The 16114-nt window shown below is 30.8% G+C and overlaps 1 protein-coding gene and 1 long non-coding RNA gene across 3 annotated transcripts in view; one reads left to right on the top strand and one right to left on the bottom strand.

Moving 5' to 3' along the window:
• LOC145242465 (uncharacterized) overlaps window positions 1-16114 on the bottom strand; it is a 276276-nt gene that overhangs the window by 200072 nt on the left and 60090 nt on the right. The window lies entirely within an intron of this gene.
• Window positions 1-16114, top strand: part of LOC145242392 (uncharacterized) — a 146359-nt gene that overhangs the window by 90957 nt on the left and 39288 nt on the right. The window contains exon 2 of the mRNA XM_080105452.1: window positions 13775-13870. Coding sequence (XP_079961578.1) covers window positions 13775-13870 — 96 coding nt within the window. The remainder of the gene's footprint in view (window positions 1-13774; window positions 13871-16114) is intronic.

Genomic DNA, 16114 nt, shown 5'->3' on the forward strand with positions numbered 1-16114 from the left:
ACTAATTATTAAATAGAAACTAGATTAAGCCCTAAGAGATTCTCTTTTTGTTTGTAAAGAGGTCTCAGAGTATTAATATATATAGTTTCTCGAATTTTGAGATGGTAGAGAGAGTGCGACTTGCTAAGGGTGGAAAAAATTCGGCACTAAAATTCGAAGCACAAATACGATTATTTATAAGGTGCTCTCCTATAGATGAGCCATGTGTATTGCTCAAAACGTCCGAAGGTAGGTAGTTTCCATTCCGAATTTTGGATGGAACATGTTGTTTTACCCTATTATCTAATCTTTGAGACGTACGCCTGACGTAGCGCGCACCACAGCTACATTTGAATAAATAAATAAGGGAATTGTTAGGGGGGGGGAGAACGTCTTTACAAATTGAAGATAAAATGGGTTTACAAGTAAAAACAACACAGGTATTCGATGCAAATTAACATTGTTGTACGACAGAAGAAATTTGCTAGGCAAATCTATCACTAATATTACCTAGCCAATGTAGGCATAGGTAGATAGGGCATTTGTCAACAGATGCCTGTTTAATCTTATTGAAATTATAAATTTTATTTCTTACTGTAGATTCCACGATTTGCAATGGAATACCATTATTGCAAAGAGTCTTGGTAATAAATTTGACGTCATCATTTAATTTGGTCTATCATATCATACAATATCATACAAGCTTTATGGATACGGGTGTTGATAAGATTATATTTTTTTTTTTTTGGTGGGGCAAAAAGAGTCCAAACGTGTGTAAAGACCAGTGAACGTAGGTTTACGGTAGATAGAAGTAAAAAAAAAAAAAAACGGAAGGTGTTTTACAGACCAGTACATCTAGAAAACGAAGAGAAGAATTACTTTCCTTCTCTATAGTAAATATAAGAACTGGATGAATATTATTAATGGGTGCAAAGAAGACATCCGCTTCCGTTTCATTGAACAGACACAAAGTGTCATCAACGTAACGAAAATAAATATCTGGTTTTTGAAAGCCAGATAAAAGACTTTTTTCGTAGAAACCTACGAAATGTTTGCTAGAGCCGGTCCCAGGGGAGAACCCATAAAAACCTCATCTATCTGCCTGTACATAATGTTATTAAAACTGAATTCGACCGACCTGATGGCGAATTCCATGTTCCACAAAAATATTTTCAGAAATAGGGGGAGTTGGGAGCTGACTGCGATAAAGGGCATCGGCACATATATCAATAGTCTCTGAGAGTGGCACGCAGGTAAAAAGGCTTTCAATATCGAAAGAACACACAAATTTGTCAGTCTGGGCGTAATTCTGCATAAATTTAGCAAAAGAAAAAGAATCTTTAATGCAAAAAGAATTATACTGTTCCAAAACTGGTTCTAAAATATTAGTAAGCCATTTGGCTACTTTGTGTTGGGAGGAACCTATCATGGATAATATAGGTCTTAGAGACGGGGTCATAGAGAACCAGTCGGTCTGATTAAGTCAGAAATGGAGGAAGAAAGAGCTCCACTCTTCACCCATTTGACCAGACGTCTTTGAAATCTATATTCAATAGATACAGTAGAGTCATGTGTCTCTACCGGACGTAACTTTACAAATTTAGAGGTGTCATTGAGGATTGTCATCATTTTATTGACATAATCCTGGTGGTCAAGTATAACAACATCAGAACCTTAGGTAGTATATATATATTTATATATATAATGGCTTAAATTAAAGTTTAAAATGCAAAAGGCAAGTATCATGCTTCAATTGGGCTCTAAACAGAAACATTTATTTCGACCGCACCCTAGTCATATCAAAGAACTAACCATTTGATAGTATATGCCTGGCATAATTAGTTGTGCAGTGATAATAGCTTGACTTTTAGTTTAAAATGAAAAAGTCAAGTATCATTGTGAAATTGTGCTTTAAACAGAAACATTCATTTTGAACGCAGTCCTGTCATATAAAAGAAGCCACTTTTGATTTTTTTTTATATTGAGCCTTTCGGCTATATGGTAATTAAACTTTTCAAATGCACTTGTGATGTTAGGCTGTGTAAGGTGTTAACTTTGGTCAAAATCGCTTTTCCCTTTTTTCATCGATGTATTTCGATTATCGATACTTATCGAAGACATTTCGACACAAAAACTATCTAAGAATCGTGCCATACACATAAAGTACCTTCCTGTGAAATTTTAATCGACTCAGCCGTTTTTAGTTCATAGGGAACGAACTTAAGACAGATGCATAAACATAGACAAAGTTCCTTTTATATAATAGTAGATACATATGTATTTTTTTTACTTCTATTTTTTTACTTTCAATTTATATATATATATATATACAAAGTCCCTTATCTCTCTCTCTCTCTCTCTCTCTCTCTCTCTCTCTCTCTCTCTCTCTCTCTCTCTCTCTCGATTCCTTGTTCCTTGTTCCTTGTATATATATATATATATATATACACACATATATATATATATATATATATATATATATATATATATATATATATATATATATATATATATAAGGAGATTTTAAATTCCCTACTAGACACTATCTTTTTGTGTCCTCAGTCTCTCTGTACAAAGATTTGTCAGGACATGAAATGAGGATACTACATCTTATCAAGTAAACACCGACCAAATACAAAAAATAACATTACAATTTATTTTAAGAATTACTTACTCCGGCCCAGACGACTGATAATATGAAATATATTTCAATATTATTTTAATAATTACTAAGAAATAAACATGGGAAACGTGTATGATTTAGTTTTAGATTAAAGAATATAACAGAAGCCGTCTACTTTAGAATTAAAATTTATTTTGTGCTGCATAAGTTTCAAAATTTGCAAACAAATAAAAATTAAAAACTAAAATTACATTGCTGCGTTCCACAGAACCCCGAGCATTAAACGATAAATGTTTCTCAGAATTCTGGCTCGGTGTTTTCTCCTGAACTCATTTAAATTTGTGAGTCTTCATGACAACAGACTTTCTTACCCGATTAATCCACGCCTAGAAACAATGTCACTTTAGTTAGAATTTAAGATATTTTATTGGTCATGAGTGCATTTTTATGAAGTAATACATTGATTTACTATCGGTTAGTTGAGTTGGTTTTCAGCTGAAGTTTATTTTAGACAACTAAGATCCATAAAAGCTCGTCTTTTTTTTTTATCTTGTTATGTGGGATACATTTTCTAACTCCGTTTTCTACTTGAGAATGTTTTGATTGAAATTTGCTTATCTGTTAGTAAAATATTCGATAAAATAACATTGTTTAGTAGCTATATATATATATATATATATATATATATATATATATATATATATATATATATATATATATATAGAGAGAGAGAGAGAGAGAGAGAGAGAGAGAGAGAGAGAGAGAGAGAGAGAGAGAGATTATTCATATTTTGCGTTTTTCTTATATTACTCAATATTTTTGTAGTGTCCATATATAGTAAAATATATATGTGTGTATCCGTATGTCTGTATAAGTGTGATCAGAATAACATCAGTACCGTCGATTCCAAATCCAAGCAAAAAAGATATAATTGATTGCCTACGTCTTGTATTTATAACTATCCCCTTCTCGGAAAGGGCGTATTGTTTGTAATGAAAATATATAATTAAGCCACACAGAGGGTTCCGTGTTTCATCCTTGTATAAAGTCTTATATCTTCTTATAGCATTTCGTGTGTATAGTGTGTGTGTGTGTGTGTGTGTGTGTGTGTGTGTGTGTGTGTGTGTGTGTGTGTGTTTTTTGTTTGTTTTTTATAGATAATAGAATATCCGTCACAGGAGGAGTAGTATCAGCAATAAATAAATATAGCATTCGTTTTAAATTTTAGTGTGTTTTTTTCCTTTTGGATGTCGATGGTATCTCCCTAAATTTAAATTTTACGAAACATAAATGTGCCCCCGTTACTTACTCTTTTGTCTAGAATAGATATTTCACAATTCAAAATGAGTAATAATAAATAAGTTCAATAGTTTAGGATTTCATTAATCACATATATATTATTAACGCTCACTAATCCTTTATACATTGGATTATTTAATATAACTTAAAATTTGATGTAGAGTAATGTTTATATATAATTTATTTTAAAAGTGTTTGGGGCGGATGCCAATTTGGGTGGCTGCACGTCTTAAATGGTTGCCGAGAATATATATTCTAAAATTTGTAATTATCGGTTAGCTAGTTTAAGAGTTTATCCTATACAACGATCAAACTTTATATATGCACCTCTAAATGTAAAAAGAATTACAAAAGAAATGATGTGCACTTGTTACTCACCGTGTTGTTTAGAATATATATTCCAAAATTCATAATGATCCGTTCATTATTTTAAGAGTATTCCGTACATAAAGTTATGTGTGTAAGTGTGCTACAACATTTTCGTTCCAAATTCTACGCAATTATACAATACACAATGAAGAAAATATGCGATAAATAGAAGTGTGTGTAATAGATAAATGCAACCAATAATACAATAAGAAAACAGAAAAAAGAATAGTGAATTAAAGAGAATTTTGTTTTTGTTTTGTTTTTTAGAATAACTGAATTAGTTATCATTTGTGAAGTCGTTGCCAAGGCCGCTGGAAAAATGGTGGGATCTTTCTATCGATCCGGTAAATATCTCACTGCTGTTGCTATTCTCTATCTATATAAGAGCCAGGTACGTCCAAGGATGGAATACTGTTGCCACATCTGAGCAGGAGCTGCTAGAAAGGACTTGTCCTGCCTTGATAGAGTTCAAAATAGACTTCGTGGCCTCGTAGGAGATGTCCTTTTCTCTTCCTTGCAACCTCTATCTCACAGAAGAGATGTTGCGAGTTTGTCTCTGATGTATCTTTATTTTCATGGAAAGTGTTCGACTGAGCTTCAATCTATGGTCCCCCCTCGCCAAACTTTCACAAGAAACACTCGTCTAGCTGTAAACACTATCAATAATTCCCCCCACTCTTTATCTGTGCCTAAACCTAAACGTAGATTCCATGAACAAAGCTTCTTTCTTAGAACTGCACGCCTGTGGAATTGTCTTCCGTTTTCCTGCTTTCCGGCTGACTACAATATGGTTGTCTTCAAGTCTAACGTAAATAAGTTCTTGATGAGCCGTTCCATATAAGTTATCAAATTTACCAAATTTTCATTACTAATGATTACTATATTGTCCAATTTCTACTGTACACTCTTTAACCCTTATCCTTGAGTGGCCTCTTGGCCTTGATAATGTGGTGATGCCTATGTAAAAAAAAGTCGCTCACATATCCATGTCATTAAGTTGCGTTATATTTTAAATTTAAAAAAAAATCAGCTTTAAATATCAATGTCAGTGCTAAAAAAAACTCAGTTTCACATGTATAAAAGATATATAATTAGGTATATGTATGCATTTATTTGTTTGTATGTACAGACTCCATTCCTAATCTTATTGACCGATCATAATGAATTTTAGAACACAGCTGGCGTAAAGGGTTGTAACGTAATTATATTTACTTTAAGTTAGTGTTATACAAAAGAGGGAAAACGGGGGTGAAATTCATTCATAAAAATTCAGATTTGTAAAATTTTAGAAAATAGCTATTAGATATCAAATTAAATATTTTTTTATACAACAAATTAATGTCGAGTTTTCTCGTCTACTTCTAGACAAAACAGTTCTTTAAACAAAAGTCTTCCATAGGATTCCATTACAGCCACGCTTTATTTCTATATATTAATACGATAACGTGTGTATTTTTTGTGTGTCACGCTTGCATCTTTATATATATATATATATATATATATATATATATATATATATATATATATATATAAAGCTGAACGTGTGTGTGTGTGTGTGTGTGTGTGTGTGTGTGTGTAGTCACGAATAGACTCCTATATGGTTGACTATTTCAAAAAACTCATTACATATAATGATAGAAGATGTATCGAGGATCAGGAATGGGTATGTTTTATCTGGCAGAACGGTGGTTCATAAAAATGTTGGGGTCTGCGTTCGCGCCTGGCCCCCAACGTATGGAAATAAAAAATGAAAAAAAAAACGTTTACAACGGTTTTTATATAGATGTAAATAAGAATACTTATATAAGTATGTTTCAACTTAAATAGGGATGGTATAATAAAATTGTGAGGTCTGCGTTCATCCTGTACTCCATGGAAATATGGCACAAACTTTAACAAAGAATTTTCATATCTATTTTGCGTAAGTATACTTTGATAATTATGTTTCAGTTTGAAGAAATATGGTATAATAAAATTATTGAGTGTTCCTTCGCGCCTGACCTCCATAGAATGTAAATATGTCACAAAGTTTAACAAGGTTTTTTAAAAGGGGTTAGGGTCCACAATAACACCTTAACTTTAATCTTAATTTATGTTAGCTTTTATTTTATTTATTTATTTATTTATTTTTGAGTTGAATCATATTGTGTCGAATAAATTCACCTGATAAATTCACGTTCTTATTAAAGTGAAAGCCAAAAAAAAAAGTCGGAACTTTAGACAATTCTCGACACAAATTTTGCATAACTCTGTTTTTTCCTTCTCCACTTGAACGTGGCACTCTTTCGAAAATAGATAAATAGATAAATGATAAAAAATAAGAACGTTACTTTTTATCGTGTCAAAAGAAGGAAAAAATCCTACTCACGTGATTACGTGTCTTTTTAAAAACATTTACATAACCTTTTTATTTTTATTTATATATCTGTTTAAGCTTCTTTTTGTCAGAAAAGTTTTTTCTAATAAGAAGAAATTCAGTTGATTACAACCCTTTCTGAGTGTTCTTTACATTACAATAGTACAACCCTTAGTCCGACGGCGCAATACTACACTGTTCAATACTGTAAAACTGAAACGAAGCTGTTCTGATTGAAAAGGGCGCCATTTTCTTCTTATTCATATTATATCGATTCTTTGCTTTAAAAAACTAAAGTAATTACGTGTTTACTTTTTTAATATCCCATTTTGCTGTTTCGGATTATTTTACTAAATTAATTAAAGCTTCATTATTTTTCAAAACTGTTTTTGCTTATTTGTTTTTCGATATTTCGTCGATATTATTTAGTAAGAGTGTTTAGCAGAAAAGCCAACAAGCGATTACCCGAAAAAATAAATATACAAGAAATAAATGTTACCATAGTCAATAAAAGTTCAGTTCATGTTTTTTTTTTGTTTTGAAATAGTTTTTAATGCTCTTTACTTGAAATAATTTCAGCGAACTGGAATTAAAACGAAATTTGAGGCGATAACTGCTTAAATGAATTTTTATATAAACTACACATGCCATAATCAAATATTCATCAAGCACAAAATAACGGAAAACATTAAAATATGTTTATAAATATTCCTTACGTTGACGGAACTCTCTTAAATTGTTAACGCAGAATGCTCAGGTGTCCCTCCTTCAAATTGAAAACGGAGCTCTCCATTTCAAAGTCGCTGCCATTTTGATTTTTTTTTTTTAAACCGGTTCGTGAATTAAAAAAAAATTTTTTTTACAAACTACTTAAAAATACAAATCAATGAATTTTAATACCATAAAAGAAACTTTTATTGACTATGGTAACATTTATTTCTTGTATATTTATACTATTATATACATAACATTTTCTCTTTGTAAGGAAACATCATTTTGTTGGTCAATCTTGGCTACGAATGGAAACAAAGTTGATATAAAAAAAATATATTTTCGCGAAAATTATCTTTACTTTCATCATATTTTGCTTAGGGTAAAATTTTTGAGTATCAAAACCTATCTCTTTACAACCCCCTCCTTTTCATAACCTATCATACTTTCATCAATCACAGTCCATTTTCTGTAGGCTGTTTTTAAACCCAGTCAACGACGGGTATTTCTGCTAGTATATATATATATATATATATATATATATATATATATATATATATATATATATATATATATATATATATATATATATTTCTTCATAAGTTTTGGTTTCGGTTCAAGCTAATGAATTCAAGTGATAAAGATATATTTTTGAAATCACAACTTTATAATATATAAGAATCGATATAATAATATATATGAAATGCGTACGAATTAAAATATCATATTTAAGCATATTTTACGACCGGGCTACACCGCGATCCCTGATAATTTAGATAAATACATTTGCAACTTGGCCTTTTGGCCAAGATCAAAGTGTAGTATCTCTTCTTCAGAGGCTGCACTTCCATTTCTTGTTCTCTTTCGGTGGAGGAGAAGTCCTTCACGACTGAGACAATTTTTTTTATTTCTGTACCTTTTCTCCACGTTAAGTAAAGGACCCTGGTGTCTAACTCTGTCCCGTGGGGAGGCATTGGAAATAGCTACAATAATATCAAGGCGTTTCCATTTACGCTGAATATCGACAGAATGCCAACATCAGTATATTACATATCATACATTACAGTTCGCTAGTGTCTATAAGTGACGCATTTTTTAGGAAATGTCAGTTCGCTTCAATCGATTTCATATTTGTTATTACTTTAATTCCGACATATCTGACTCATAAAATACTCATACACATACGCACACGCACAAAAACTATTATCACAACTATCAATTTAACTAGGACTTATTCTGCATAGGATAATTTTCGCACTTAACACTTCTATGACGACAAGTCATTCAGTAAAACTTTTTTATTTACTAAAAAATATCTCTTTTTATACAATTATTACTTCTGAAAAAAAATGTTTTTCTTACAATATAAATCTTGTTAAATCGCTCTCTCAATTTTATTTTCGTGCTTTCAGTCGTTATAACTTTATTTGAAGAATATAGGAATTTATATTCCTTAACTCTTCGAATTAAGTATGTCATAATTTTCTTAAAAGTCAACAATTAAATATTTTCTTCATCAAAGTGTGATTATTTTTCCAAATATAATTCATGTTTATGTATTTTTCCTGACTGATATAAAGTATTGGTTGTTGATATTGTTTTAGGGTTTACGATTTCTCGCTTTTAGATATTTCTGATGAAGGGATGGACAGACAGAATTGAATCATTTTTACAAAATTTGGCTTTCATTCCTTTTTAAGATAATAAAATAGTGGGCAAGTCCCTGTAGCGCTTAAGATAACATGCTGTACTTCTAATAACGAAGTCGCGGGTTTGAATCCCACCAGAGATGAGTTTCATTCCTTTTCTTACCGAAACGTTGTAGTTTTATTGCGAACTCATTTTGTATCTCAATTTCCTATAATAAATAAATTAAAAAATATGAGAAATTATATATACAGGGTGACCCCCCCAAAAAAAAGTAAATAAACAAAAGCTAAATGGAGGCCATCTAGAACATATGCTGTAGAACGGATAAAAAAGGCCAAAGACCCTAGTGTTTTGATGTGATATGACCAAAGTTTCATTTAATTCGGACAAAACACTAAAAAACGGGGCCTAATTAGAGTTAGGGCCCGTTTTTTGGGGGTCACTCTGTGTATGTATATATATATATATATATATATATATATATATATATATATATTTATATAATTTATATATATTATATAATTTATATATATATTTATATTATATATATATATATATATATATATATATATATATAATATAAATATATATATAAATTTATGTGAGTAAATGAAGTAGTTATATATATATATTATTATTTACGTGAATACAGTCATAAATAATAATAATATAAAAATAATAATTAAATATATATATATATATATATATAATTTGCTCTATTTGATTGAGCACTATCCACAACCCTTGTTGAAATTCAATTGTATATCTATATATATAAAAATGTAACTCTTGGTTCGTTCGCAATTAATAGTCTAAAACACCACAGGACGGATGGCTTCCACGATTTGGTATAATATGTTCACTATATCCATGTGTGTTTTTATATATTTCTTTTTAATTATAACATTATACTTAATTTTTCTATGATAAATAGGTGGTTTTCTTTGTACCGATAGGCCATTTTTTTTATTCAGGGACAATTATTTATTACCGCTTCCTGTCACGTGACCAGTGTTTCCAATTTAACGGTTTTCCTGCTAGATCTGGAGATTTCGTTGCAATCTAGCGGAGAATTTTAGAAAATCTGGAGATATTTCGCACCCACACACCCGCAATTTTAGATTAAAAAATAAAGAAAAGCGCTTGAAAATACTTTAAAACATAAAATAAACTCATTCATGTAAGTAAAAAAAGTAGCATTTATTGCCTTTGGTAACAATTATTTATTGATTATTTGTTTTGTTTTTCGCCTTTTTTTCGGCTAACCATTCTTAAATCTCGCTATAAAATCGATTTTTTCAAGTACATTTTAGGTGGGGGGAGCATTCCAACCTCCGAAGTTTAGTTTAAAATACAATCTAAGCAACCCCGCTTAATTTAGAAGTATTTAGTCGAAAATTGTAAAAAGCAAGAAACAACAGCAAAAAAAAAACTTATACCAAAACAGTAGTATTTAATTATCTTCCAACCTAAATACTTTTAACATGCTAAAACAAAGTTTTTTTGTTTTTTTATTTTTCTAATTTCAAAATATGTTGCACCATTATTGTGATGTTTTATTACTTTTTTAGAACTTTTATTATAAAACGTTTGAGTTTATGATTTGTTTCTTGCAAAAAAATACCCTCTCTGAAAAAACAGGTAAAACTAACTGAAAAAATATGTAAGCCTTCTGGGGAATTAACTGCCCCAATAGTTAAAAATCTAGCGATTTTCTGGACATTTCTTTCTCCTGATCTCGCGGGGTTTTTTAAATCTCAGTTACCAACACTGCATCACTAAAAGGGTATTTTGGTCTCAGCAACACAGTCTTAATGTAAACAGAATGTGTTTACAATATCGGTAAATTTTCAATTGGTTTAATCACATGATTATTGATAATGTAACCATGTGATTGAAATTTGATTTAAATTAACCACACGTGCTCGCTTTCCTATCAAATATTCATCGAAAAATGGTAGGTACAGACAAAATCAATGCCGACGCTCAAAGTGTAAAAACGTTTTGACCCCTCCCTTTACTTAAAATTTAAAAATTCACCAAAAATCAGGAAATTAACCAATTTTAATGAAAATTTCAGTATTGATCAAATAATGATCGCAGAATATAATGAACTAATTATTTTTACTTAACTCTTAGTGAAAATGTTTTATTTTGTTTAAACAAAAAATACCTTTACTAAAGTTATGGTTTTCAGTAGTAAATAAAAAACGCAAGAATTTATTTTTGCTTTTTTTATATAAATAAAGCATCGTGATTTGTAACAATAAAAAATGATTTTTACAGGAACATTCCGAAAAAAGACCCTAACATCCGTATTAATGAATTCAATATAACTCGAAGAAAAATGAATTTCTCGCATTCAGGAAATTAAAGATTCAATTAGATTCCTATTTAAGTCACCTAAATTATTTAGGGTGAAATGAGTTTAGAAATTTATAGCAAAACCTAAATATTTTTTTGCTTAAAAAAATAGTATTAATACAGTAAGTTATGTAAAATTTGCATAGAATGCTCTGCTTTACGGTTGCTGTAAAAATGGAACGGAAATTTGAATTTCGTTCCCTTTTAAATTCTGTACATTTTTACATTACGTATAACTCATCGTTTACATTCGACACGTCAAATTTTATAGCTTTTCGGGTATGCTGGCAAGGTTAGGGGTGTCTATTCCGAACGCCGTTTTAACATGGGTAGATCGGTAGGTGTATCAGAAATTTCGTGAAAAATAGTGAATAATTCCACCCCGTGTTTCCAAGCTTATAACTCCTCGAAAAATGTAACTCAAGCCCTATTTTTTTTTTCAATTAAAGGAGCAAGGACCAAGATTTCATTAAAAAAACAAACAAACAACGCTTTTTTAAAATAAAAAAAGTTTTAAACATCGGACTTTACAGGTAAACTTCTAAAAACATTACTTTTTTGTTTTAAATTTGAATATATTATTTATTGATCTTTTATCTTCAATTTGTGATATATAACACTTTGGTGATTAAATTAATTATTTACTTTTTAATAGACATTTCAAAATGGGAGGCGTGAATTACTCGACCCCCTGTCTTTCCAAGCTTATAACTACTCGAAAAATGTAATTCAAGTCCTAATTTTTTTTCAATTAAAGGAGCAAGGACCAAGGTTCTATTAAAAAAAAAGAAAAACAAACAACGTGGTTTAAAAAAAAACTTCGAACTTTACAGGTAAATTTCTAAAAAAACACTACTTTTTTGTTTTAAATTTGAATATATTATTTATTGACCTTTTCTCTTCAATTTGTGATATATAAAACTTTGGTGTGTAAATTAATTATTTACTTTTTAATAGACACTTGAAAATGGGGAGCGTGAATTAAAAAAAACGTTTGTCTAAAATATTATATTCGGTTTATTGGAAAGAGCATACAATTTCACATTGATCCTGAAAATATCGTAAAAATAGAATCAATAGAAAAATTTTGATAGATTTTTAAAGTTTAAAAATTGAAAAATATTGAGTTCGTAAAATTCATTACTGTTTTTTTTTAATAAAAAAATATATTTCTATTACTTTTAAAACAACTTTAATAGTTTATTTTGGAAGTATAATCCATAAAGAAAATAAACAACCCACTTAAATTACGAGTTTTTTTATATTTAATTCGCAGTTCCGTGATAGGGGTGTCAAAAATTCCTATACAAATTCTGATACATATACTAGATTGGAGTGTTTATTCGTTGTAAACGTACCCGAAAACCTATAAATGTCGACATTTCCAATGTGAATGGTAAGCTTGACTTATGTAAAAAATAACAAAAAGATATACCAAACTGACTTTTTCGTTTAAAAATGGAATTATTTCCCTTTCGTTATTAACTTTTTTAAAAAAATATTTTGTGTTTTATATACATAAAGTACAATTGTTGAATGTTACTGTTTTGATTATATTCGTTTGGGGGGGCACAATTAAAAAATAAAGAAAGATTACAACGGAGCGAAATTTAAGTTTCCGTTCCATTTTTACAACAACCGTAAAACAGCGCATACTCAGCAAGTTTTATCGTAATTTATAAGCATAATGTTGAAACACTAAATCCAAATTTTATTTATTTTTCTGCATAATTAATGATGGAAGTATTTTTCTGTTTATTTTCTGAACATTTGTTAAAAAAAAAATAATTTGTACAGTCTCTTGAAAAAAAATCAAACTTTTCTCTACATTCACATAACTATTTACAGTGTTCATGTAAAGCATTCATCTGTTCTTTTTATATAAAAAATTCCGTTTTCAAAGAGAAATGCTTACTGCCAAATTTCTTTTTTAAAAAAAGTGCAAGTTTTCCTGAAAAAAAACTTTCACTTTCACTTTCACCTAACAATTTATGGTAAAAAATTAATCTTTTTTTCGGGGGGAGGGGGAATAACAACTTTTATTGATTAAAAAAATTGCAAAAAATAATAAAAGTAAATAAACGAACAAAATGCAATTTTTCTTGAGGAATGTGTTCTATTTTAACAAACTGAGCCACAGCAACGCGTGGCCGGGTACAACTAATATATATATATATATATATATATATATATATAGAGAGAGAGAGAGAGAGAGAGAGAGAGAGAGAGAGAGAGGGAGAGAGAGAGAGAGATAATTAGGTGTTTTTTACAAAATTTTTTGTTCATTCATTTCTTGGGATAATGAAAAAGTGATCTAAAAGTGATAATGAAAAAGTGATCAAATTTGTGATCATCAATACCAAATCTCTATTATAATATGATCTCTTGATTTCTCATTTCTTTGCTTTGTTCATATTTTTCAGATAACGATGGAGATCTCATTCACTTTACAACGAATATCGAATTAGCAGAAGCACTAAAAGCGGTGACAGATGGAGTTTTTAAGCTATACGCACAAGGTAAGACGTTATCTATCCTAATACTTTCTTGACTGATGCAGAACACGAACCTTCCAATTTGAATTTGTTATTTCATTTCATGGGGAAAATATTTGCTTTCCAATCGAGTAAGTACATTTTTAGATCATCATTTTTTTAACAGACTTGTTCAATTTTTAGTAACTCGTATATACAAGTTGAACGTAAAATTCTCTTATACTTAACTCTACTTCTTTGAAGTTGATAGGCGTTCCAACACTTTTGTTAACCCAAAAACAGGTTTTATTGCCATCTGAACAAAAGCTGCTACTATTTGGGGCCATTTTTACAGGTGATTATCTAAGGAGATAAGCGAGATGTCGGTTTACATTACATTTAAATTTCTGTATGTCAGTAAACCCAGGAGAGCAGGAATCAGGGAGAGAATTCCAAAGTTTATTAATCTGAGGGAATAATCTATTACAATAGAAGGTTTTCTGGTATTTAGAGACCTTTACAGTAAAGGGGTGGGATTTTGTTGCTAAACTGGTTTGTTGGGTGCGTGTGTATTCTGTGAGTGCAAGTGTTCATCAGAGCACACTTCATTAAAATACTTGTAAAACAGGCACAGGAATGCAACATTGCAGTGATTCGACAAGGGTTGGATCTTGGTTGGTAATGCGGTATTAATTAGATTGGAAACTCTTTTTTTGGACCCTGTCTAATGGGAAGAAACTAATGGTGGATAAACCAGCCCAGATGTGGCAATAATACTCCATGCGTGGTCGAATGTGTGCTTTGCGAAGATACAGGATACTCTCAGGTAGGATTAATTTTCTAGCGCGGTATAAGGAACCCACCTTCTTTGCAACAGCCTTTGCAATGTCCTTTAAAATGTATTTGTTCCAATTCATGTTGATTGTGAATGTTAAATCGAGGGGGGGTTGAAGAATGAGCTCTCAGGTAGTGTATTAGTAATCATATCTAACGGTGATTGAGAAAGCTTCTTGTAATTATTAAAGGAAATATTCTTAGTCTTAGTAGCATTAAATATTAACAATATATTTACAGTTTCAGACCTCTATCGACTGGAAGTCGTTTTCTTAGGATTTCGCCATTGCCTTAAATATGTGTGCATCCGGTTTCATTCATACCTATTACAGATTGTTATGTCATTAGCAAACATACTCATCTCAGACACAATTTTATCATAGAGTTCGTTTATGAATATCAGGAAAAATAAAGGTCCGAGGATGACCCCTAAAGCACTCCCGCATTAATACGCATGCGTGGAAGTACGTCAATCGAGGCCAACATGGATTTTCCTCCTGACTAAGAAGGATCTAATTATATTAAGCATTCGTTCAGTAATGCCGTACAATTTACCTTTTATTATAAGCTCTTTACTGTAGACCTTGTCAAAAGCTTGAAGTATATAAAGGGCCACCGCCCTACATTCCCCTGCCTTATCCAGTGCGTGGTATATGAAGTTAGAGCTGATTGTTAAAATATCTGCAGGAGAACATGCTTGCTTAAATTCATACTGTCAGTCAGAGAGAAGTTTAGCTTTTAAAAGTGGTGAACTAGTGCTTGATTGGTCAATAGTTAAAAGATTGAGGAGACTGATAAGACCATAATTAAGCAGATAAGTTCTTTCACAAGAATTCTTGTATCACAGAAGCAATTCTTCAGCTATCAGGGAAGTAAGATTCCGTAAGGCATTTTTTGTAGAATTTGTGGCATATACAGGCTAGCTCAGCTGAGAATTTCTTAATTAGTATAGCAGAGATAATATCAAGCCCACAAGCCTTGGCGGTGTCTTAGTTTTTTTTTATCGTATCGCGGACATGAGAAGGAGTGATTACCTGATCGTCAAGTGTGGTTTCTGTTCGCATAGGGAAATTTGGGAGGAGAAACCAAAGAGAATATCTAGAATGTCGAAATCAGGTCGAACAACTAAAATAAATTAAAAAGCAAACCCTGACGACTCGTGACTACGAACATGTTTGACAAAAGCTGCCGATCGAAATAACTTAATAATACAACATCCATATAGAATCGATTTCAGAATCGACAAAGACTTGAATAGAATTTGTTGGAAAAGGTTTTGCTCTCCCAAATAAATTTGTACGAAAACCTATTTCATAGATTGTGATTATAGTACCTCATTACTTTCGTAGAGAATTCGAGTCTCACTTGGTATTAAGTCGAACAGAGGAAATACGGATTAATAATAATCCGTTTTCTTTTCAGAGATATACTAAAGCCGTGTTTTTGGAAAGAAAA

The sequence above is a fragment of the Euprymna scolopes genome, chromosome 1 (genome assembly GCF_053919585.1).
Source record: "Euprymna scolopes isolate OS-2025 chromosome 1, ASM5391958v1, whole genome shotgun sequence".
Classification (NCBI taxonomy): domain Eukaryota; kingdom Metazoa; phylum Mollusca; class Cephalopoda; order Sepiida; family Sepiolidae; genus Euprymna; species Euprymna scolopes.